Here is a 26,822-nt window from a genome sequence, read left to right as displayed (position 1 = left end):
GAGAAAGGCCCATAAGAATGCGCCCAGCTCTTGCAAGTAGGTGGTGGAGACACTGACTACCTCCCACAATTTTCTGGGACCAACTTGGAAAGAAAGATGCCTGTGTGTGCGCTGCTTTCAAATTCAGAAAGCGAGTGACACTCCGTTGGCAGTCCAAGGGCTTGCTTCTGTTTTATGGATCTGGTGCTCAACACTGAGAAGGCGCAAGGCCAGTCTCCCAGTCCTGAGATGTAATCGTCTCTCCCCTCCGCGTGTTTCTTGTACTTTTCCCTTCTTTATCACGAGAGCCCGCTCCCTCCCTGCAGCACTGTCACATTCAAGCAATCACCCTAACAGGTGAGTTCCACGACCCCTACATTCCCCACCACACAGCCAGTTCTGTAGACCAACTCCCATTTGTAGTGACCTCACCATGACTTTTGGCCCTTCTGTGGTCCCTTCTAGCACACGGCGTGTGGATAACTCCAACACGAGACTGGTGGTCCAAATTGAAAAGGATCCAGGTAAGAAGATACCTTCTTTCTCTCTTTTTAAATGATGTATTTATTCTGTTATATAGATGGATTCCTTCAGTCCAAACAGGGGGGATGACTCCTCATTCTTTGTAATCATTGTGGAGGTAAGGTAGGTCTTGGTAAATATGCTGCCTGGAAAGATAAAACTATACAAGTAGACAGACCAAGCATCCTGATTTGGTTGGGAAATGTTCCTCTCCATCATTTAGAACCGATTTGGTACCTGTCTGGTATTGAGTGACTCTGTAAATTAAGACACTTTAGTTCGTGTGTGACAAAAGTCAAATACAGACTCTAAACCTTCCTATTGGTCTTGTAGCCAAAAATTCTCAGGAAAACCGTCAGCATTGTGATATCCTCCAAGGCAAACCATTCCAGGACCTAAGATTCCGAAGTTTTCAGAAACTTTGTTCAACACGAAGCTACTGAAGGATTTACCTGCTAGGAAATTGTGTTGCTTTTTCCTTTCTGTAATCTATTTCTTTTTGAACCATTCTGCCTTTCTCCTCACCTCAGAACTCTCTCCCCTCTGCCAGACATTTTGTCCAGGAAGAATTGTATGATGCCATGATCTATATTTGAACTGCATGTACACGATTCATTTGAAATTATAATTTGAAATTTGAAAATACCTGGAGAGAGAAGTTCATGTTTTGTTGACCTAAAGTTCAACTTGTCAGTACGGCTTGGTGGGGGCGGGTGGGCTACAAATATCTCTGATGCGCATCTGTGGGACTCTATGACCTGGCAGGGCCATTGCTATTAGGCCTATGGATGGTTTCACAAGGGCATCATGCCTCTAGTTATTCACAATGGCTGTCTCATTTTAATCAAATTATGCAGATGTGTGGTCAAGGTGTTCTAAAAAGATCTCCACTTTAGTGGTTTAAATTGTTTTGTTTTGTTTCAATATCAAACAGTTTGAACAATTAAGCAAAAGTTAATTCTCTCATTCAGGCCTTTCCTTTAAAAGTGGCAGAGACTCAAAAAAAAATCTCTAATTAGTGTCTCGGGTTGCATGCTGATTCATCACTGAAAATGAATAGACTCTCGGGTCAGGCAGGCTTAATCTGCATAGAAGATTAAGCATACTGATACCTCATTAGATTACATGACATGACTCAGCCCACAGAATAGTTTATTCCTCTCCATTAATCATAATTAGGTTATAAATGCACTACTTTCAATTCGGCCTTTAACAGTCATGAATGGCCAGCAAGGATAGTCATAATTTGATGGTGTTACCTTATAGATTTCTTACAGGTGGATCACCTCTTCCTTGTAGGGGTACACCTGGGGCCAATCTTCATCTTCCTGTGCCCCCAATCACATTTCCTTTCCCCTGGGTATGGAGCTGGGAGCTCTGTTCAGCTCTGCAGTGTGTATCTTGAACTTCTCTAACTCTGCCTCCACTCTAGTAGACGATCTAGAAGGGAGCCTTAAGTTTTGCTTTTAGGCATTTCCTCTGTGGGGCAACTCTGCTTTCCTGACTCTCCAGAGCCAGAATCTACTCCCAAACATGAGATACTCCTAAATCTTGAACAAGTTTCTGTCCTTCATCATGAGAGATCTGATAGAGGGAGTGAACGGGAGATGAAAGGAAATACACCATGAACCCCCAATTCCACATGCCCCCCCCACCAACATTCCATCATTCCTTCTTTCCTGTAGCCTTCCTTCACTCCTCTCTGGGAGTCTTCATCCACCCAATTAGAATGACTAAAATTAAACAAGCCACACGCTACAGCTGACAATGGCGAGTCATGGCAAGGGTGCAGAACAATTAGAACGCCAATCACTGCGGGGGTGGGGGCGGATACAAACATGGTGCAGCCGCTCTGAGAACCGCGGCCCCGCTCCTGGGTATTTTACCCAAGAGAAACCAAAACTTGTGTTCACATAAACTTCCACTCATAAATATTTTGGGGGATTTGCTCATAATCCCCCCAAACTGGAAATAAGCCAAGGGTCCTCCAACTGATGAATGGATGCACAAGCCTTAGTAGATGCATACCACGGAATACTACTCAACACTGAACCAGAACAGATGGCTGCTCTGAACGACAACGTGGAGGAATCCCAAATGCATGATTCTCCTTGGTGGTTCCGTGCCTGTGCATTTATTAAGTCTCATAGGATTACACACTAAAAAAGATAAATTTTACTCTATAGAAGTTATTCCTCAATAAAGCTGAGTTTTATATATATGTATATAATTGAAGAATAATAAATTGTGTTAATATATCTATGTGTATATAATGTGTAAAAATATATCAGTATATAAGATATAATACTAGCAGTAATCGTTTATATTATAGAATATATATGTGTATGTATATATATGTGTGTGTGTGTGTGTATGTGTGTGCATGTAAACTGATGGTGTTTATTGTCTGTAAATGATTCCTCAGTGACTTTGATTTCCAAAAGCCCTTGGAGTCACTTGACAGGTGTGTTCTTAAAAACAAAAATTTTTTAAAGGAGCTGTCCATCATTCAACAGATGATTTAGCTGATCCCTATTGCACGATAGCACTTCGCCAATATTGGGACACAAAAATAAGCAAATTCAGACATGGATCTGTCTTCCTTCACTTCATGTCTTCTTCTTTTTTTAAGTGTATTTATTTACTTAGAGAGAGACAGACAGACAGAGAGAAAGAATCCTAAGCAGGCTCCACGCTGTCAGCCTGATGTGTGGCTCGAACTCACAAACGATGAGATCATGACCTGAGCCGAAATCTAGAGCTCATGTCTTCTTCACTTCGCTTTCTCCACCTCACTGGAGAGATCAGATGTGAATCAAGTGACCGTATCCACATACACACACAAACACCAGAAGTCAGATTCCATTGGTGACAAGTGCTTCCGAGCAGAATACCATAGTGCTGAAAGCCCGTCATAGGGGGTTTGGCCCAGCAAAGTGGTCGGTGGGGGCTTCCAGGAGGTGGTGATTGAGAGGAGGTCTGAAGAATAGTAAGTGTTAAAAAGCCAGAGAGCAAAGAAAGACACACCCAGGCAGAGAGATTGGAATCTACAAAGGCCCAGGCTGGAAAGGGACAAGGGACTCTACTGAAAGAAGTTCAGTGCTGAGCATAAGGGAGAAGGGAGGAGGAAGTTTGTGTGAAGTGAAGAAGGAGATTGAAGTAGGAAGCAGATCCCATGTGCCTCTCATGTGCCCATATGTCCTAGGTTTGCTCCTGGCTTATAGCAGTGACTGTCCTCACTTTAAAGATACCTGGGGGGGCGCCTGGGTGGCGCAGTCGGTTAAGCGTCCGACTTCAGCCAGGTCACGATCTCGCGGTCCGTGAGTTCAAGCCCCGCGTCAGGCTCTGGGCTGATGGCTCAGAGCCTGGAGCCTGTTTCCGATTCTGTGTCTCCCTCTCTCTCTGCCCCTCCCCCGTTCATGCTCTGTCTCTCCCTGTCCCAAAAATAAATAAACGTTGAAAAAAAAAATTAAAAAAAAAAAAGATACCTGGGAATGCTAAATTATATGGGAGTCCGTTATAGGCAGTGAGAAGAAGCCTTGTTTCCATCTTAAGGGCATTGGGGAACCACTGAGGTCCTTAAGTTATGGGGTGGAGGGGTCCTAAGTAGCACATCAGCTTCTCAACTTGAAGAGCTCATTCTGGCTGTGGTGTAGAGAATAGACTGGGTGGCAGGTCCCAGTGAAGATACACTGGCGAGTCATATGACTAGTGTGGCTGTCCGCTTGAGAAATAATGTAGCTTGCAATAGGGTAGGGGTAATGCAAATGGAGAGAGGTGGAAAGATGCAAAAACTATTTGCAGTGAGGTGCTTGGGTGGCGCAGTTGGTTGAGCATCCGACTCTTGATCTTAGCTCGGGTCAGGAGCTCACGGTTTGTGGGTTTGAGCCCTGCTTTGGGCTCCGTGGCGACGGCTCAGAGCCTGCTTGGGATTCTGTCTCTCCCTCTCTCTGCACCTCCCTCAAAATGAAGAAATAAACTTAGGGGAAAAAAAACTATTTGAAGAAAGTAAGATTGAGAGGCTGAGGTGTGAAGGAGTGGGAACGGAGATCCCTGGGGTGATGGCTGACCGGGTGGTGGTCTCGTTTACTGAGACGGGCAACAGAAGGGGGCCTGACTTGGGCCCGTGCAAGGTGAGGAGCATTGGAGACACACGGAAACCGATGTCCAGTAAGCACGTGGGACAGGTCTAGTGCATAGACAAGAGACCTCAGCTGGAGGTGTGAATCTGTCAATCATCTGCATTCAGACAGTGACTTTAATGCACTTGTGTAGGTGAGATTGCCCGGAAGGAAAATAAAGGGAAAAAATAAGAGCGTCTCGCAAAATGGACAAAAACGGGCAAAGTGTCTAAAAAGCCTGATTTACCCTTAATCAAATGACAGCTCACTGATTCCTAGGTCTGATAGAAGTAAGTACCCACTGATCATATTTCTTGTTCTCCCTTTAGGGAATGATGACAATAATCTTAATTCCATCTTTTATGAGCACCTGACAAGGGCCCTGCAGGAGTCCCTCTGTGGAGACTTAGTTCTCGGTCGATGGGGTAACTACAGCTCTGGCGATTGCTTTATTTTGGCTTCAGACTACCTCAACGCTTTTGTTCACCTGATTGAAATCGGAAATGGTCTTGTCACCTTTCAACTTCGAGGACTGGAATTTCGAGGTAAGAATCTCCTCATTGTGGAAGCTGTTGGAAGCCGGTTGCCTAAACTTATTATTGTGCAAAGCTTTAATAAGAGGTCACCATGGGGGTGCCAGGTGGCTCAGTCGCTTGAGCAGCCGACTCTTGATTTTGGCTCAAGTCACGATCTCACGGTTACCTGGGTTCGAGCCCCACGTCAGGCTCTGTGCTTACCATGTGTGGAGACTGCTTGGAATTCTCCCTCTCTCTCGGCCCCTCTCCTGCTTGCATTCTCTCTGTCTCTCTCTAAATAAACAAATAAACAAACAAACTTAAAACAAAAAGTCACCATGAAAGAGGAAGAAGTTAGTGCCTGTCTTACAGGTTGAGAATTAGGGAACTGGTTCCAACTGCCTTTATTTATGTATTCTGATATAAATAAATCCCAGTCATCTGAGAGAATAATGAAGTGAAACATGTCATCTGGTGTGTAAACCTTTGGAGTGGCAAGTTAGATCTTTGGTTTAAATTTTTCTGGAAAGAAACTCACAAGTGACGGGAGGCCACAGAACATGCATGGGCTCCGTGTGGAGTCAGCCAGAAACAGAACCTGGTTCTGTGGGTTTCCGGTGTTGTGATCTGTAGTGGACCATCTTTCGGTGCCTGAACTTTCCTTTTCCACTGTCAAACGATAAGAAGAAGGATGGCTGCCTCTATTAAGTTGTGTGACTTCAATGAGATCATGTATATGAGGGCTCTATGTGGATGCTTACTGCTTTGTGGTTAATGAGCTGACCTGATCTGGAAAGTGCAACCCCAGTTTGTCCATTAATCTGACACTGGAGCTGTGCGGTGGAGTGTGCAGCAATTAGCATAACCCCTGTGTTCATGTTTCTGCCTCCTGTGTCCTTTGTTCACCCCCCTCATCCAATGCATGTCCTTCTGACGCCTCCTCCGTGTCAGGCCAAGTTCTAATGCTGGAGATGCAACGGGTCCGTGACCTGAAGGACTCTTGCCCTTGCGATGTTTACCTTCAGTGGGAGATGCAGAAAGCAAACAAGGAAACAGATGAGCAGACTAATCACAACTAGTGGAAGCACGACGAAGGAAGGAAATGGGACCGCCGACCTAATTCACGCTTTAGGAGATTGTTCTGGTAGCTGTGTGCAGACTGTCCTCCGGGGGGGGGGGGGGGGCAAAAGCAGAAACAGGAAGGCCATTGAAGAGTGTCTTGTCACCCAGCCAGGAGAAGAAGTTGGAGACAGAGAAGCTCAGGGCGATTTGGAGGTGGAAAGGGCTGGACTCAGTGTTGGGGGGTCCGGGAAAAGGAGGCTCAGCCCGCTCCCCGGGTTCCAGCTTGAGTGCCTGGGTGGACAGAGGCGCATTTACGGAGACTGGGAAACCTAAATGAAGAACAGGACTTTTGGGTTTGGGAGTGTAATCGAGAGCTCCATTTTGGATATTTATTTTTTAAATGCTCATGATTCACCTAAGTCAATTTCTCAAGTAGCTAATGGGACACGCGAGCCTTCTGTTCATTCAGGAGACATTTACCAAGGGCCAGGCTAGGTGCCATGACTACAGAAGTGAAGGGCCCCACCTTAAACAGCTCGGAGCCTTACTGACTAGAGACTCATCCTGAGCGACCACCGTCCAGGGATTTGAGTGTCGTGGCAGCTCTGTGCATGGGGCGCCGTGAGGACCAGAGCAGGGCACTGGGATCAGACTGGAGTCTGGGTCAGCAGAGGAGAGGCTGTCGTTGGAGGGGAGAGGCAGGCAGAGGTGCGGTGATAAAGAGGCACAAAATAGCCAGATGCGGTTTCCAGATGGTTTGAGAGAAAGGGGTCCCAGATAATGCTGGCAAGGTGAGTAGGAGCCAGGTTACCACCATCCAGAACTTCCGAGTGACGAAAAGATACCTTATAGCCAAGAACAAGGTGCCGTTATTTTACATCTTTAACACAATTACCTAATCCTTTAACCAAGCCTTTTGGTTCTAAGCATTAGTTTTCCTATACAAATTTGTACAAAAGACTTTTTTTTTTTTTTTTTAGAGTGGTGGGTTCTGTGGTTGAGGCACGTTTTCTGTGCATCCTTAAAAACTTGAGGAATCTAATTCAGGGAGCTTATTTTGGAAAAGGTTATGGGGCCGAGGGAGCAGTGATCAGATTCTGCAGAACAAACAGAGAAGCAGTGTGTCCCTGAAATTTTACACAAATGCCAGAAAATGCCACAGGAGGTGGTGGAAATTGTCTCTGTACAGTCATGCAACAGACTTGTCTCTAGTGAGAGCTTTTGGGTTTTCCTGGACTTCAAAGGAAGGATTTTTCAAGTTCACCTAGTTGAACCTGAGTTAATAGTCTCTATTCCAAGTTCCATGCAGCTTGCAGCTTCTTTTGGCAAACTGACCTGATGTTTGAGTTTAAGGGCTTCAAAGTCAACTGGACTTTAGAAGCATGTAGCACTTTGTCTGCTCCCCCCACGTATCGCAAATGGGCGTGCTTCTTGATCCACCACCCTGAATGTTTGGGCTTCACCTCATGTCATTTCTGAGGCTGTAACCAACTGCCGCAAGACTTAATGGTTTCAGACGACAAGGATGTCTTCTTTCCCACGGTTGTGAGGGTGGCTGGTAGTTCTGCCACTCTCACCCTGGGTTACTCGTACGGCTGCATTCAGCCAGAAGATGAACCAGGCTGGAAGGTCCAAGGTGCCACATCCAGATCAGGCTACCAGCTCTGGCCCCCTGGCTGTCCTCCAGGTGCTGCTCAGTGACGGGTGGGCTGGACCAAGTGTGGTCTGGGTGCCTGCGAGGCCCCTTATGGCCCAGTCTTTGGGACAGGCAGCACGTCACTGCCATCATGTTCTATTGGCCAAAGCCATCCCCAAGGACAGCTCCAATACATGTGGCCCTAACACGTTGGATGAGTCACTGGGGGCCAATCTCATAACAACACACCAGACTCCTGAAACTACCTCAGAGGAAATACAGAAGGAGGCTCAGAGCCGCCATATGTGGTCGAGCACGAGACAGAGGCCATTGTGTTAGGTGAGGCTGCCCAAGAGTGTCTCCCTAGGTGATTTGTCTTCTTGCCAACCACAGATGAAATGTAACCTGCCTATAAGAATGGCCTAAGTATAATAGTGTCTTGAGAACAAATTACCAGTTAATCTGCCCCAATACCACTCACTGCTGTACAATACATTTTCTTTGACCTAGTTATACTGTAGTCTGGAACACAGCACTATTAAGAGAGCATGACAGAATCAAAGTTATGCTTTAGTTGCAGGAGGAATCCAGTTGACCTAAAATGACTCTTCTCTTTTGTATCTCTTTGCAATGTATGCTACAGTATTCCCAGGGAAGATCTTGTTTTCTTTCTCCTCCTTGAGTATTTTTCTAAGACATCCCTTCAGTATTTCCTTTTTTTTCTTCCAATTCCCTATTTTCCCAAGTAGCAGGCTTTATTTGGGTCAAATTTGACCTACTTCAGTACAACCCGGGCAGTCCGAATACAGCTGTACTGGTTCTCCTTTCGGAAGCACACTGCAGCTCTTAGTGGAGACGTGAGCCGCTCATGTCACGGACTGACTCTCAGGAAATGAATAATGCACCCCGGAGGAAGAGGAAGATAACCTCCCACATCCAGGGAGCAAGAGATCCACCTGTCTGTTTCTCACTGCAGAGGATGCATTTGTATCACTAGGAGTTTTTAGTTGCAAGCAACAGAAATCAACTCCCGCTAACTCAACCGGGAGGAGGGTTTATTGAAAGATATTACACAGGGCGCAGACTTTCTGAGAAGCCTGGAGAAGCAGGCTTGGTGGCTGTAGGTCAGGAGCCATGTCTAAAATCACACCACAGTGCTGATCCCACGAAGCAGTCACATCTTGGCTGGGGGATCCGGGCACTCCCCTTATTTTATCGACACCATGACCCCAGATGCTGGATGCTACTGTAGCTATGGCTTCTGTCCCCCAAATGTGGATGAATATGTCCCATGTCCCCTGAGCCAGCTTCTTTGTGTCACCAGCTCATTAGTCAAAATCTGGGGTACATCTGATGGGTGAAGCTGGGACCATATGCCCCCCCCCTCTAGATGCAAGGGAGACTGGGAAAGAGAGTGTCTAAGTTCTCAGTTCTTAGAGGGGAGATGGTCACTGCCTCTCACCAAGACTCATCATATGAGTACATTGGTTGAAGTCATGCTAGCAGCTGTCATGGTTAAGCCCCGCATCTCTGGCTGACACAGTAGATGCCTCTGTTGCACTCACATAGGGTCCGATCAGTGAGCGGAGCTGGTAGGGGTAGGGGGTGCTTCCCTTCTGCACCATCAAGGGTCCTGGCTAATAGAAGCTCTGCCTGTTCCCCAACGCATCACTTTTGAGGTCGCTCTGGGCTTCAATATCAAACTGGCAGACAGTGGAGGATTGCCTGGAAGACTGCTGTGGGACAGGTCTAAATCTGGAATATATCATTTGCTCCTACATCCTATTGCTTAGAAGTGACATAGCTGTAAGAGAAGTCAGGATATGTCTAGCTGAGTACTCAGGAGAAAAAGTAAAAACACTTGGTGAACAGTGAGCCAGTCTGGTGTATTGGGTAATTTTCCAAACATAAGACAGAGGTTTAGATCCTGGGTAGCCCAAGAGAATAATTAAGGTCCATGGCACATTCTATTTCTGTTGGCTGGTACCATAGGGAATGATTGAAATCGATTCAAATCAAGAATACAAATAAGGAAGCCACATTTTTCTATCCAACTCTTTTTGGCTCATGCATCCGAGAATAGAAGTAAATTCTTTTCTTGTTCTTACAGAAACAAGGTAGTGGTGCCTCTGCTGCTCTCAGGTTTATGAGTATTATTTGCATCTACCCAACCAGGGAACCTCTCAGGAAACCATTCAAGACTTGACAGATTAATCATTGGCTTTAAATCAAAGTCAAGGTAACAGGTAATGCTCTTTAGAAAGCCAACAGCGTGAGGGGCATCATGTTCAAGATTTTTCAAAAGAAATGGAATCTATCAGACTTTAAGTCCCATTTAACCATCATTCAAGTAGGTGGACACAGAAAAAGGGAAAAGTGAGGGTTGATAATCTATTCAATCTGTTTCTGTTCTCCTTTAGCCATCCAGGTGACCCAGGCTGACGGGTTCACCCATTTCTGTTAGAAGGGGAGAAAAATGAAGGAGGAGTCACAGTGTTCCAAATAAAATAAGTCAGGTGACGTAAAGATACTGTCTGATGAGGGGAAGAACCAGGAGGAGGAGCCAAAAGAAAAAGGCACTGGAGGGAGTCTTTTAGGAGATGCATGTGAGCTCTGAGCTAGGGAGAGAGCACTGGCCTGTGAAGGTGACATCCACCCTCAGAATGGCCACAGTCCCATTGTTTCCTCCCACTTAATAGTGGGAAAGCCAGGCTCCAGAAGATGAATGCTATCTGCAGGCTCACAGCTAGTTAGTGCTGGAACTAGGCAAACCCCGTGGCTCTCTATCTCTTAACCAGAACGTCTCTTTCTGCCTGACCCTTTTACCTTCTTCTTTCCTTTTTCCTTTGGGATATTTGTTTGGATTTGCACTGTAATGCTTATTTAGTTTGTAAAACACTCAGTAAAGTGGGGTAGAATGCCTTCAATCGCTGGCACATCCTTTCAGAAGCTCCACATTATTTTTCTGGTTGCAAAAAAAAAAAAAGCAACTTAAAAACCCCACTTTATCTCAGGATATTTAACAGAGCATCACAAATGACTTGGCCTCTCCAATTTTTGACTCCATTATCAGAGCCTCCGTGTGATTTCTAAGTTCCTAGTGTCTTTCCAGCTCTGACAGCCCATCAGGTCAGGAGATGCAAAATACTTATACCATATGGTACACTCGGGGGAAATTTGAACCTCTCCTCTCTGCTGGAGTCAGAGTATAAGTCTCTCCCAGGGAGCAGGTGCTGTTGGCGGGCATCCCAGGCTTGAGACCATGGCTGGTGTCAAGAGGGAGGATGAGCAGTTGTTGACTTCTTGCTAACACGGTGCCTCACAGGGGAGTTTGACACGCCTGAGCATTCATGCACCGGCTAGCGATAGGATTGGGCGTCAGAAACACCACCACAACAGTGAAGCAGAGTGGAGGGATTTCAGGCTAAGGGAAGAGGGGAGCTTGCTCTGATGGCAAGTGATAGAATCCCCAGGGCTGAGAGGATGGAACCCATGCTAGCACATCTAGAGTAACAGGAGAGGAGAGAGAACATATGGCCCAGATGCACGTAAGAGATGGGTCGACAGATGGAAGGATGGATGGAGTGGGGAAATACAGTTGGCCTGTATGAAGAGCCCACTTGAGGTGAGGGGTCATGATTTTCAAGAAAGACCTGTTGTAGTTGCTCGTGTTTTTTTTTTTTTTTTTCTAAGCCACATTCAGCTTCATGGGTACAGGTATAGAGCAGTAGAGTTGGCCTTCATCAGGACTGAGACTGAGTTGACTGAGTGCCAGAAAGTAAAACGAAGACAAGGAAACTGACAGTGTATGAAAGGGTGTGACAATGTCTGCAGTGCCTGGCCATGTAATGCAGGCTAAGAGATAAACAGGCAAGGGTGGGAGAGGGGTGGGAAACAGGACCTGGTGAAGGGCTTTCTGGATCTCAGAAAGGTGTCAGAGTTGTAGAAGTTGTGATATTAGAGGAAAATAAGCTGGAGAGATAGGAGGTGGTTGCGGAAGAGTAGGATGTTTGAAACGAACATTCATCGAAGGCAAACAGTCTTTGGTGACTATAGTCTAAGATCACGGCCATGGAAGTGAGTGGCTGAGGTTGAGTGAATGCGATCATTAGAGGAGTGGGAGTCAGGGGCCAGGATACTGCAGTCTCAAGAGTGATTGGTCAGACGTGTGCTGGAGAGTGACAGTGACCCCGAGCCAGAATCCCCACTCAAGGACTCGGAGTGACCTAGAGGGCCATGGAAGAAGGCAACGAAGGAGAATGGTGTGGGGTAAACAGAGACAGCACCACTGAGAAGCAAGAGGACATCCTCCACCTGCTCAGACCCAGGAGCGAGAGGAGTGCAGGAGAACAGTCATCCCCACTAGAGGGCAGGGAGAGCTAGCTTTCCAATAGGGCATGAAGGAGAAGAGAACATTCAGAGAAGTTGAGGAATAGATAGTGAGTTCCCGAGGGCACAGCGAAAAGATATCAAGAGTTTGTGGCCTGGGTGGGAGTTGGGTGGTAGTTAAGATCAGGTCAGAAAATGTGATTTACACAGTACTATGGAAATCAGGCTACGGGGGGTCCTGGGTTCCCCATGGCAAATGACACAAACTGTCGTAAAGGCACATTCTCTCAAGGGTGATGAAGCGGATCCTATCATCTAAGACTGGGTCACATGCATGGGAAGTTTTGAGGCTGCTGAGATGAAATTTAGTTATGCGTGCAGCTTTCATTATCCTCATTAGTATAGGATTGCTACATTTTTATCACAGCAAGAGCCAGATTTTTCCAGAAATCTTCTTACGGGGTGTCTTAGGAAATATTTAAGTGTCATTTGATAAAGTGGGTTTTTGGGAAGCCCTAGAAAAATGGTATTAGAAATACATGATGTTATGTGGACACTTACCTTTTCTATTAGTTGCCTAACTACAGTTTTCTGTCAAATTACTATTTTTTCAGTATTTCTTTATAATGAATGATATGGCATTTGAATATATTTTATATTTTGTATGCACATTCCCATGGTATCACATCCTTCTGGTGTTTGCTCATACAGTAGCTCATGCAAAACACAACCAATAGTATAGATTACTCTGTCCTCTTATCTGGAGCAAAGTCGTGATGAAAATTATGTTTGTTTTGAGGTGTTTGTATGTATAGATCACGAATCTTGGGGATCAGGACGTTACCATGATGTGTAGACATGTGGCCACATGTGGTAGATGGTCAATAAATGTCTCCTGGTAATTAAAATCATAAGTGGTAATTGAAAAACCAAAGCTTATTTTCAGTATTCTTGCAAAATTGATATATGCAGCTCTTTATTCATGCAGGCTGTGAACTATTGTTTGAACCAATTTCTGTTAGATGGTGAGACTCTCAAAGGCTGAAACTCCTTGCCTTATTCATGGCCCTCCCCCTGTGTGTTGACTGGCTCACGTAGGATGCCCAATAAATATTGGTTGAGTGAGAAAGTAGAGGCAGTCTAAGTGTTCCTGAGCACGAGTTCTTTGCCAGATACCATACTAAGCACTTCAACTCTCAAGCTCAGTATATTCCAGAATATTTCTTATAATAACTCTATAAAGTGAGCAAGTGTTATCATCCCTATTTGAGACATTAAAAGATATTGGGAGAATGAGGCTCCAGGCTTCACGGTCACCAGTGGTAGAGGAGGGTAAGCATCCCTGGATGGGGATGTCCCCTAAGTAGGCCACACTGCCTTGGAGGGAATGGAGGGAGGGAGGCAAGAAGGAAGGAAGGAAAGAATTTTCTAAAAATTCTCTCTGGTTGTTGAAACTTAAAAGTTTTACCTGAAAGGGTCTTAAATATTAATATGGCATCACCACTGTTAGCAGCTCAGTTTCTGGAATGATCTACTGCCTTAGCAACTGTGAAACCCAGATGGCTCTTGCCGAATGAATGTAGAAAGCAAAGGCATAGTGATCAGGATGTAGCCACACATTATCATCAGATCTGGAAAACATCAGAAAATGGGATTTATGTTCCTGTTTGTGTGAGATGTTATCAGCCATCTCATAGTCTGGCTAACACCCCATAATCACTGGCCTGTGGGGACATTTTTAAAATATCTGTGTAACCTAATCTTATCTAAAGTTAATGCAACCCAAACCTTTCTCCTTAGTGGCGACGCCACAGAGAGCGATAGCTGTCCCACTAATCTTGAAACTCTCTAGAATTCTTTCTTCTCTATGGCAACATTCGGGTCATTAGCGAGTCCTTAGTTCTAACATCTACATGGCTCAAGTAATCTATTAAATCCCTTGGTTCCAAACTTTACCCCTAAAATAATAGGTTCTCCATTCAGAATTCCTAAACACATATTTTTCTTCATTGCAAATTATGTGACATGTGAGTGAGAGAGACAAAGCCATGCTTGTCTAGATAGCAAGTCTGGGAAGAAAAGAGGCTTTGCTGTTGAACATGAAAAGAGTCTGCATATTTAGAAAAAAAAATGTAATGTTTATTATATTTTTGAGAGAGAGACAGAGACAGAGCGTGAGCAGGGGTGGGGGTGGGGGGGCAGAGAGAGAGGGAGACACAGAACCCAAAGCAGATTCCAGGCTCTGAGCTGTCAGCACAGAGCCCAACGCAGGGCTCAAACCCACCAACCATGAGATCATGACATGAGTGAGAAGTCAGAGGCTCAACCGACTGAGCCACCCAGGGGCCCCCTGCATATTTTTTTTAAGTTTATTTATTTTGAGAGAGACAGAAGCAGTGCCAGCGGAGGAGGGGCAGAGAGAGAGGGAAACAGAATCTGAAGCAGGTTCCGCACTGTCAGCGTGGAGCCCGACGTGGGGCTCAAACCCACAACTGCGAGATCATGACCTGAGTGGAAATCAAGAGTCGGACACTTAAGTGACTGAGCCACCTAGGCGCACCGCGTTGTTTTAACAACGCTCAAAAATAAGTTTGTGGAAGAAAAGTACGATAATACAACTCAGAATGAAATATGAATGAGAGAATGACTCTTACCTGTGTAAGGTCAAGTGCACTGGTGTCCTGTAAATGGGGCAAGAATGGAAGAAAAGCTATATCATTCACAGAGATCATGATTATGTATGTCAAGTTTTCTTGTACCTGTGCTTCAAACCTGCCCAATATAAGTTACCATGTACACGAAGTGCTTTTGGGTGCATTTCATTTTCTCCTATAGGCCGGTAGGAAAAAGGTAAATTCAGAGAAACTTTTGCTCATAATCTGTTAAACCTTATTAGACAGTGTATGCTAAGGGGAAAATACGGATTTTAAATTCAAAAGGCCAGACCCTTCCACTGGAGAGGCTGCTTTGGAGACCCAGTGTTCTTATTTATATAAAAAAGGAGAAATTACACCTGCATAGCCAGGTTAATGTGTGCCGTAAGTGAGATGCTATCACTTTTCAATGTGATTAACATTACATAAGCAGATGATGTTTTGAAATCAGAATTCTCTGAGAGAAAACAATGCTGCTTCATTGAAAGGTATTCCACTGCTTTTAAAATCCAGCTGGCCAGACAGGTCATAAGAAAAATTTTATCGGTATGGATCTGTCTTAAAACAAATTGAGTCTCCTTGGAATATAAAATGGTTACAGTAAAAACCTCTGTTGTGCCCACAAAATCAAACATGTATAAATTATTCTAACACGTTTTCCCCCTACTGTACCTGGGCCAATACACTTCTTCTAGATTCTCTGTGTGATCCTTGAAAGGTGGTCGACTGCAGTGCTGTTGAAGGCCTGGAATTGGGGACTAGGAGAGAAATTGTCCTGTAAAATAATACAGAGCTAAAACCCCTCAGTGTCTCAGGAGACCAATTCTACTCCTTGATTTCCTTCTGCTGTGTGACCTTGGTCATGTCTCATATTCTATTTCTCCATCTTAAGTTTGGATTAATTTCAAGGGGGTGATTATCAAATGGATGTGTGGCCATCATCAGGAAATGGGATGTATAATAAGTCAGCTTTATAAATAAACATGTTAATCATTGTAATGATTATTTCTTCCCAGACATTTAATCTGGTGAAGTCTAGCAGATATAAAAGCCTCCTCCTAGGGCAAATAGCTGGGGACAGATGTACCTTTAAGCTCCTGTTCCAGAATTCTGTCTGGGAGAATTAGCGTGGGGTGGAGGAGGGGCTGGAGGGGCATCTCCATGCCTTTCCCGAAAAAACAAACAAACCCCACTCTACGACTTACATGAAAATGACAATAATTCACAAACTTTAAAATGCCTTCTCTTGTATTATTTCTTTGGGTCACATCACGGCCCTTGATATAACCCACTGGCGAGAGGCAATGATCGTTTAGATTTCCAGCCTTCATGTTGTGGATGCTCTCTCCCCCGTCGGCATCTCTGTCACCGTGTGTGTGACCCACTAACAGAAGCACGCCGAGGAGGGTGCTTTTCCAAAGCTCAAGGACAGCTGGCTGGGGCCGAGCCCTGCCTCACACATCTTGCGTCTCCAACACACGACATGCATGCGTGAGGTCCAAACGTCCGTGGAAGGGATCTGCTCTGAGCTCAGCTTTTTTTTTTTTCTTTAATTTTTTTTTAATGTTTATTTATTTTTGAGACAGAGAGAGACAGAGCATGAACGGGGGAGGGTCAGAGAGAGGGAGACACAGAATCCGAAACAGGCTCCAGGCTCTGAGCTGTCAGCACAGAGCCCGACGCGGGGCTCGAAACCACGAACCGCGAGATCATGACCTGAGCCGAAGTCGGACGCTTAACCGACTGAGCCACCCAGGCGCCCCTCTGAGCTCAGCTTTAACCATTTTCTGGTGTTCTCCTCCTTCTGTGGCCCTGGGCAATTCGGTAACGATCATAACTACAACCTCTGAAGGGAATACAATTTATAAAATCCACACACACATCCCAGAGTGTGTGTCTGAACGCCCACCTGCAGCTTGAATCAAAAGCCCTGGCTGAAACCTATGTCTGCCTAATTGTAGTCCACTCCATGGCCAGGGACTGATTCTCTCCTGTCAGTCCCCTCCTGGTGGCCTCATTGCACACATACGTAAAACGCCGGCCCAGTGTCTGGCACGCAGGTCCAATGAAGGCAGTGGCCATATGAAAACACAGCACAAAGAAATGTCCAGCAAAGTTATTTTAAAACACTGTCACTGGATAGCCCTAAACATAATAATGATAATACACGCGGTTTTCTGGGGAATCCAGTTAGTCGGATTCTTTGGGACGGCTGAGTGGTGTTTCTCAAAATACTCCTATCAGATAAAGGAGGAAAACTGGAGGGCCAGGAGGCCCAATCTTTACAATATGTTGTGCATTTAGACTTTGCTGTGCATGTTGTAAAGCAAGCTGACATTTTCTTTCAGTGCAGCTTTCCCACTGCAGGGAACCGTTTTTTTGTTAATTTATTTATTTTAGAGAGACAGAGCACAAATGGGTATGAGGAGAGGGAGAGAGAGAGATAGAGAGAGAGAAGGAGAATCCCAAGCAGGCTCTGCCCTGTCAGCATAGAGCCTGATGCAGGGATCAAACTCACAAACCGTGAGATCACGACCTGAGCTGAAGTCAGACACTTAACCCACTGAGCCACCCAGGCGCCCCTGCAGGGGACTGTTTTTAATGTGTCCCCTTCACATAGTAGCCGGGCCTCTCCTTCATTTCCTCCGACCTCCTGGTAAACAGCCTCTTCCTTAGCTCCTGTCCCCATCACTTTTCACCTGAATGGGACTGTGGGTAGCTGACTTACCGGCCCCAGCCCCTTCTTTGCTCCCCCAAAGCTGCAGGGGAATCTTCCTTAACTGCAACTTTACTCGTGTTTTCCTGAGGCTCAAAAGTCCCCACTGCCTGCCCGTTACCTACAAGATTAAGTTCATGCGTCTCCGTGAGAGTCAGGTTTCCACTCGAGCCGGCCTGCCCTGAGTCCCCTCTCCTCTGGCCCAGGCTTCCGGGCCTGGATGGCACCTTCCCCACAGGGTTCTCTGGAATGGAAGCGGGGACACTTTGGGTGGATTTTGGTTATCGGACCTGCTGTTTCAGCCAGCCATTCTCTTTGGCTTCCCGACCATTCCAAGAGGATGTCAGCTCTACCTCTAGCCTGGCTGGACCACGAAAGAGGGGGCCTGTGCAGACCGACCACACAGACTATCTCCATTCCTGGGCTTAAGTCACTACTGCTCAGTCCACAATAATTTTCAGAACTGGGTGGAGAAAAACGATCCATAGCAGGGATTTCCTCAAAGGGATAAAGTTCTCCTGCCCTCAAGACTCTCTAAACTCTGCCCTTGGGAGACACGAGACCTCTAGAGAACCACATTCCTAAGGTCGAATTGGTTCAGCCCCCTACGGAAATGCTTTCTCTTTATTGTGCTTTGGCCATATTAGAACAGCTCGTACTTTCTGGGCAATTCTCTTAAGGATAGTGTTCACCATGTTGCACCATGTACCTTTTATTAGGGTCCTGGGAACATTCTCTCTCTGGTGTCTTCGCTTGAAATAGCCAAGATCCTGCCAAGCAATTATTTTGTTGTTGTCTTAAGGACACAAGAAACTATTCAAGGTTTCTTTCTACATTGTCTTCTAGAAAGCCCCAGGGAAGTCTGTGGCCTACCTTTAGTAAATATATAGGGTATCACAGAATGCAGCTAGGGTCTCTTGGCATTATTCTTTCTGGCTTCATCATATTTTTTCTTGTCCCCAATTTTACTTAAATTTTATCATTTGCCATTGTACTGTGCACGCCTTTTTAAATTAACTTCATTCCTTTCGGGAATTAAGTGTGAATAAATAAGCCAGGCCTGGCCTGTCGCTGGTACGTGTGGCAAACAGCACTGAAAGGGGAGCAGCGCTTGCTCACTGGGGGAACCAGCAAAGGGAGGAAGGAAGGGTCAGTGGTCAGGAGAGCTGCCTGGTACGGCAGCAAGGGCTGCCCCACATTGTGGCCACATGCAGGAAATTGCTACATACCCTCTGTGGCGAGACATCTGGGACCTTCTAGATACATTTTCAGTTCAAAAAATTAATTTCCACTGCTTTAATTAGGCATTCTCATCTATCAGCACTCAGGCTCTAAGACACTCTAATAATTTAAATTTAAAAATTATTTAACGAAGGCGTTACTGTGTCCCACTGACTTAGACCATGAGAACATCACAACATAAAAGATGCCAAGGGTCTGGGGCGCCTGGGTGGCGCAGTCGGTTAAGCGTCCGACTTCAGCCAGGTCACCATCTCGCGGTCCGTGAGTTCGAGCCCCGCGTCGGGCTCTGGGCTGATGGCTCAGAGCCTGGAGCCTGCTTCCGATTCTGTGTCTCCCTCTCTCTCTGCCCCTCCCCCGTTCATGCTCTGTCTCTCTCTGTCCCAAAAATAAATTAAAAAAAAGTTGAAAAAAAAAAAAAAAAGATGCCAAGGGTCAGTCTCAGTGGAAACACCGGACAGAAACGGCCAGCCAGGTCCTCCCTCACTGACACCAATGGTGTAGGTCACGGCGTAGGGGCAGTTGACTCTTGGTGTTCCCTTTGGAGGAAATGTGCTCCAAACCCGGCGAGCCTCTTGGAGGAGAATATATGGTCTTGCTTTGCATTTGAGCAGCAGAGTGGTGCATGAGCAGGATGACTGGGTTTTTTTATTTTTGTATTCTTTTGCAATGTGATCCTGACCATGAATCTTTTGTTCCTAAAAGGAGGTGCAGAGGCCTACCTTAACTGAGTGTTTATCAAAAACCTTTGGCAATTAGGGTGTCCCTGTCGAGCAGCCGTCCCTCATGGAACACTGTTTCCTCAACTGTCTTTGTCAGTGCCGAGATGCACCCGTGTTCCTCATGGTGTGGGACTTTACTACTCACATGATAGAAATCGAAACTCCTCATTTTATTGTGTGTGTATACACACACACACACACACACACACACACACACACACTGAAACACACACACCTTCCAGTTTGTTTGATGTAAGGAGAAAAACCCCTTACATTCAGCCCAATGTAAAGGGGGAAAAAAACCCTTACATTCAGCTCAACATGGTAAATGCCAGACCTGGATGGAGAAGTATGGAGAAAGAAATTGTAAAGAAATGCAGATTTTTGAAGCATGTCATTTGACCAGTTTTGCTAACCTATTGGAGGTGAAAATCCTCCTTTATGCTTCTTCCTTGTGGAGTCTAAGCAATCTCACTTTGTTCACTGAAAGAGGGTTTCTTCCCGAATTACATTATTACTTGCAGAAAACCAGTGTTGTCCCTGTGTAAGGGGGATGAGACATCTCCCACCCCCGGAGTCTAGTGCCTGCACGTCCAAGGGTCCCAGTGGGCGGATCAGTTAGGACACTGTGGCCATTACTCACTCTGGAGGCCCCAGAGCATGCAGTGTGAATTACTCATTGCTGATAATTCATGTATGTATTTCTATACATCTGTACCAGAGGGAATAAAAGCTTTTTATTGCAGCATGAGCTAAGAGACCCTTGAAAGGTTTTAAAAAGGAGTGCTTTCAGCTAAAACGCAAAGCAGTGAGGTCTTGGGGAAAGACAAATGGAATCAAAGATGTGGGATCAGCCCTTCACTGTTACACTTCATGTAACACTGCCTGCTTGCTTTCCCCATCCTGATCTTGAGTTCTGTTTCATTGACTGTTATCCTAACAATTCTGTGTGTACATTATTACTTGAAGGTTGTAGTTTCCCATTTCTGACTTGTTATGACCATCTCATTTATGGGTTCTGTGGAGAGGCTTAGTACAAACATTGATTTTCTTTGTCTGCCAAACACGCAATATAATCTGCCGTGCATTTTCTCAATAGAGTTTCCATTGCCTGTGCATGCAGTGACCTGGATAAAAATCTTCCCTTCATTTACCCATTCAGGCATTGCACCAACTACTCTGTCGGCACCTACTAAGTAGCAGGCACTGTAAATAATGATAAGGGATGTTGGAAAAAATGAATGGTATGGGAATGGATGTCAGGAAAGTGTTTATGTCTGAATTCAGTCTCAAAAGATGTGTAAAAGAATTCGGAGACTTACCCTTTTGGCCATGACTGAGTAACCAGTACTGGACTATACTTCTTGCCATAAACAATTATGAAACTAGGAAAAATATCTTAATCAACCGCTTTCAGATTTTGAACAGACAGTGCAAGCCTCTGATCAACAAGAGAAAGGAGAGACACAAGTAAGCTCCATAATTACCCTTGCTTTCTTCCTGGAGACCCTTTCTTATCTGTAGTATGGAGGTTGGGGGCAACACCCAAATAGAGTACAGTTGTCTTGCTGAGCTACGGAGGCAGAATCAGAGTTCTCAGCTGCTAAGGTAGCTGGGTTTTGTGGGTCAGAGTATCAGAAAGAAATGAATTTCACAAGGAAGGCACTGTAAAAATCTGTACAGGGATCCTCTTTAGTAATTGGATGAATATTAATCTGCTGACTGTTAGAGGCAAGTCCTGACAGAGAATAGTAACTGTGGAGGTCTGAACTAAATAGAAAATATGGAGGCTGTAAGGTGCCGAGATGTAGAAATTCCAATCATCCAGCAGAGACACCTTATTGAACATCCCAGGAGTTGAACCAAGACCCCAGAAAGACCAAGCTTTAGGAGTAGAGATATTATCACCCCACAGGTCTACTCTAGACACTCTAAAAGCAAGTTAAGAGACTCTTAAATACAGATAACAAACTGAGGGTTGCTGGTGGGGTGTTGGGTGGGGGGATGCACTGAAGGGGTGAGGGGCAATAAGGAGGACACTTGTTGGGATGGGCACTGGGTGTTACATGTAAGTGATGAATCGCTGAATTCTATTCCTGAAATCGCTATTACACTATATGTTAACTAACTTGGATTTAAATTTTTTAAAAAGTTTCAAAAGGATCAAGCTGGCAGGCTGATGTGCAAATAAATTAACTACTTAACAGAACAAAACTCTTTGAAAAGACGAAAAAACAAACAAACAAACAAACAAACAAACAAAAGAAGTCCAGACTGTCAACACTACAGCATCAACGATATCCAGCATATAATAAAAGTTTCTAGATATAAAAATAAGCAGAAAAAGTGGTCCATAACCAGGAAAAGAAAACAATAAATAGAAACACACCCAAAGATGTTGGAGGTAACAGAAGAGAAGTTTCAAACAGATATTAATATGCTTAGGAATTCAGAGGAAAAATTATCATAATGAGTGAACTGATGGAGACTATCATAGGAAAGAGCCAGAAAGTCTAAAAATAAAATCCAATGTCTGAAATGAAAAATTCAGAGGATGGAAGAAAAGATCAGTGAACTTGAAGACAAGGCAATAGAAGCTGTCCAAACTGAGGCAAATAATAAAAGGTTAAAGAAAATAGAAACTCAGTGATCTATGGGGACAATATCAAGCATTCTAATATATGTGTAAAATTGGAATCCAAAAGGAAAAGTGATAAATAGGGGCAGAAAAAATTGAAAAAATATTCTTCAGAAACTTTCAAAATTTGATGGAAAATATCAATCCATAAATCCCAGGAGCTCAGCACACCCCAAGCCAGATAAACACAAAGAAAACCAAACCTAAGCACATAATCCTCAGACTGGTGAAAATTAAAGAAAGAAAAATCAAAGAGCATCTGAGATTTTTCTATAATCATTTTGTCAAGATCATGAGAAAGTTTAAAAAACACTTTACAGACAGGGAAAAAGCATGTGAATTATTAAAATATCATAAGAAATAATGCAAGTCAGAAAACAGTGCAATGATATTTTTTAAGGGCCGAAAGGAAACTATCAACCCAGGATTCTACAGCTAAGGAAAATATCCTTCAAAATTGAAGGCAAAATTTACATATTTCCAGAAAAACAAAAGTTGACATAATTACCAGCTAACCTCCACTGTTGTAACAAATGTTAAAGGTAATCCTTCAGTTTGAAAGCAAATGATAACATGGAAAATCGATTCTACATAAAACAATGAAGATTGCCAGAAATGGCAAATATGTTAGCAAAGATGTTCTTTTCTTTTTAAAAAACTTTACTGTTTAGAGCAGAATAATGACGGTCTATTATGGGGGTTAAATATACGTTAAAGTAAAATGTTTGACAACAATAATGGCAAGGACATGAAGGAGTCAATATACCATTTTAATAATCTCACAACATTACAGGAAGAGTGGTATGAAATCCATCTATTGCAGATTGCAAGAAGATGAAAATGCACATTGTAATCCCTAGCCAAAATAAAGATATTTTATAATGATTGAAGAGTCAATTGATCATGAAGATAAAACAGTCTCAAATGGCACACACCTAATAACAGAGGTTTAAGGAATAAAAACTAGGTGAGTTAAAAAATAGTTGAACTGAATGAAAATTAAAAACACCAGTATAAAAAATGTATGGGATACAACCAAAGCAATGTGTAGAGAAAAACTTACAGCTCTAAAGGTTTATAATAGCAAAGAAGAAAGGTTTAAATCAATGACCTAAGTAAGGAGTTGGCAAACTATGGCTATGAGCTTAGAATGGCTTTTATATTAAAGGGAGGGAGATGGAGAAGGAGGGAAAGAAGAGAAAGAGAGGGGACGAGGAGGCAGCAGTAATATAGACCATATGTGACCCCAAAATCTTAAAATATTTACTCTCTGACCTTTTACAAAATACAAATTGGCAACTCCTAACCTACACTTTCACCTGAAGAAACTAGAAAAAGGAGATGAAATAAAACCCGAAGCAAATAAAAGAAGAAAATTAAAAAAAAAAATGAGAGCAGGAAATCTATGCATCATAAAATAAAGAAACAATGGAGGAAAATAATCATGAAATCAAATATTGATTCTGAGGAAATACCTATAAAATTGAAGAAAAAAAAACTACCCAGACTGATCCAGAAAAAAAAAAAAAAGATAAAACACAGATTATCAAGATCAGGAATTAAGGAGGGGACATTACTACAGATCTTAAAGCATTATAATAATAAGGACATTTTATAAATTTGACAAGTTAGGTGAAATTAAAAACTCATTGAAAAATATAACCCCAAATTTGACACCAGAAGAAACAGAAAATCTGAATAGACCTATATGTGCTAAAGCAATTGAATTCATAAGGAAAAACAAAACGAAACAAAAACAAAACATCTTGGCCACAGAGAGAACTCTAGAATCCCTGTCACCATTAATCATGTAAACTGTATTAAACTCTATTACACATGTAAGCAAGGATTATGACCAATATTGCCTTAACTCTTTCGGAAAATAGAAGAGAAAACACTTTCCAATTCATTTCATAAATTCAACATGTATACCAGACAAGGACATCACAGGGAAATAAACCTATAGGCCAATATACCTTGTGAATGTATATATGCAAAAATTCCCAACAAAATACTAGAAAACCACGTCCAGAAATATATAAACCTGTCACGTTTCTCTCTGTAATGAAAGATTGGTTTAATATGTGGAAGTTCATCAATAGGGTTTACCATATCAACAGAATAAATGGGAAAAACAGTAAAAGCGTTTGCTAGAATTAAATACCTATTTCTGATTTTAATATAAATTCTTAGATAACTGGAAATAGAAGACGACTTTCTCCTTCTGACAAAGAGCGGTTATGAAAAACCTACAGCTAGTGTCCTTACATAATGCTAAAAGACTGAATACTTTCCCCCTAAACTCACATTTATTTAACATTGTACAGGAGGTTCCAGCCTATGCAATAAATGGCCAAAAATAGAATAAAGTCGTAAATATTTTTAAACTCCCCAAAAGTGTTACCTACACTAACTGTCCCTGCTTTTTTCTCTCCCCTACTGTTGGCTCCAAGCAGGCATCCCCTCCCCCACTCATCATTACACCTACACCTCTCTTGCAGAGATAATCATTCACTTCTGTATGGCCAAATCTCACAGTTAATTCCCCAGGTAATTTGACCTATAAGCATCGTTTAACATAGCTGATGTTCCCTCTTCCTTGAAACTCTGTTTTTCTTTTTTAACTTGCCTTTTGCTTCTTTCTGGTTTTCTTCTGACCTCAGAGGCCACTTCTAGCCAATCATTTTTTTGGGAGAACCTCACCTCCCCAGCCTCTGAATGGAACGCTCAGAGCTCAGCTCTCAGACCTGTCCTTTCTCCCCAGATTACTTTAAATCGCCCCTATATCCTGATAATTCTCTCAGATGTTATGAATTTCTGCCAGAACCCTTCCCCTGAACTCCAGATTTCTTAATCCAACTGTCTACTTGACATCTCTATTTTGATTAATAGCGAACAGCTAAAACTTCACATATGGAAGAAAAACTTCCTGATCTTCCCCTCAGCCCACCCAAAGCCTGCTCGCCCTGCAATCTTCTCCATCTCCGTGGACAGTCTTCTCACTTTTCACCTTGCTCAGGTCAGAAAACTTCACACCATTCTTCATGCATCTTTTCAACATCTCCCATCCAAATTGGTTCCCAAATCCTAACAGACTACCTTCAGAGAGATCCAGATGTGATCATTTCTCCATACTTTCCCCAGTGGCCTTTATCCAAATCACCACTGTGTCATGTGTGTTAACTAACAGCCTCCTAACTGATGTCCTGGCTCCCACCCCTGCTTCTCCTATAGTCCGTTCTCTGGACAGCAGCCAGCATGATCTCCTCCAACAGAAGTCAAACCACATTTCTCCTAAGCTAAAAACATCCAAGGGTTCTGAGGGACCACTCCGAGTAGGATCTTTCGCTTTTCTTGTTTCTGGTTCCTATGATCCGTGCAACTACCAGAGTACTTGTAAAATACGCTAGCATGTATTCACAAAGTGTGCAGCTGGTTTTTTGAAGCTAGATGCAGGATATTCCATTTATTCCTGTTAGTTTTTCAGCATGTTAGTTTCAGTCCACCATCCTGTCTGCTGAGATCGTTTTAGGTCACAACTCTGCACTCCAGACAATGCCAGTAACTTATGTCGTTGGCACACTGTGTATGTTCCCCTCTAAATCATTGACAAAAACGTTGAGCGCCCCCCCCCCCAACATCCCTGCTCTCAGTCATGTGAGGTGAGGCGGCATGCGTGGTCTGCCCTAATGGTTAGGCAATGGAGCTCTTCCAGAAAAGAAGCAGGGAGCTTTCCATCCTGAAAAACACATCAGCACGCACCTACTTGCTCTCAGACATCTCCACCTGCCACCTTTGTTTAGCCTCCTCTCTGCTCAGCTGTGACCTGCAGGTTTCTGGTAAAGGTAGCTCAAGAGTATAACTGTACTGCCTTTCAACTTGGTGTCCATGAGCACCGTGCAAGTCTGTCTCCTCTCTCTCTCTCTCTCTCTCTCTCTCTCTCTCTCTCACACACACACACACACACACACACACACGAATGGGGAGGAGCTGAGAATCAGAATGGATACGAATGAAGAAAAGAGTTAATGACGATGAGAACGGTGACTTATTTGGGAATTTTAAGAATTAAACAAGCCTCCTGATTCCCAGACTTCCTTCGGTGTCTTCCCAGACTTTCTTTGGTGTCTTCCCCTCCAGGGAAGGCCGGGGAAAATCCATTGTGAACAAAGGTTAACCCAGTGACTCCTTGTATAACTTCCATCTTGTTTGTGCTCTGCCAGGAACCTACTGCCAGCAGAGAGAGGTCGAGGCCATCATGGAAGGTGATGAGGACGACAGAGGCTGTTGCTGCTGTAAACCGGGCCACCTGCCGCACCTGTTGTCCTGCAATGCCGCCTTCAACCTCCGCTGGCTCACCTGGGAGATCACACGAACACAGTACATCCTGGAGGGCTACAGCATCATAGACAACAACGCAGCCACCATGCTACAGGTTTTTGACCTGCGTAGGATCCTCATCCGATACTACATCAAGGTATCGCTGCTCTGGGCCCCGGGACACTTGTCTGAGTAATCATTCGGGGCTGGCTCAAGAGGCTCCCAGAGAGATTTGCAAAAGGCTAGATGCTGCAGCTTCTCCTCATCTTCTGAATCTGAGACCCAGCTAGGTTTGGGAACCACTGGTTTTGCGAAAAATCCTCAAGGGCTTTGAGGTAACCTGGAGCTCACGCTTTGAGTCACAGCCTA

The 26,822-nt window shown here is 44.1% G+C and overlaps 1 protein-coding gene across 2 annotated transcripts in view; it reads left to right on the top strand.

The window, feature by feature from the left end:
• The window catches only part of PCNX2 (pecanex 2), a 301,846-nt gene that overhangs the window by 238,098 nt on the left and 36,926 nt on the right, over positions 1–26,822 (top strand). For both annotated transcript variants that reach the window (XM_030334389.1, XM_032595131.1), the window contains 3 exons: positions 445–503; positions 4,952–5,167; positions 26,357–26,610. In XM_030334389.1, coding sequence (XP_030190249.1) covers positions 445–503; positions 4,952–5,167; positions 26,357–26,610 — 529 coding nt within the window. The remainder of the gene's footprint in view (positions 1–444; positions 504–4,951; positions 5,168–26,356; positions 26,611–26,822) is intronic.

Source organism: Lynx canadensis, chromosome D2 (genome assembly GCF_007474595.2).
Source record: "Lynx canadensis isolate LIC74 chromosome D2, mLynCan4.pri.v2, whole genome shotgun sequence".
NCBI classification, from domain to species: Eukaryota; Metazoa; Chordata; class Mammalia; order Carnivora; family Felidae; genus Lynx; species Lynx canadensis.
The sequence above is the reverse complement of the archived record's forward strand: the minus strand, read 5'-3'. Positions and strand labels throughout refer to the sequence as shown.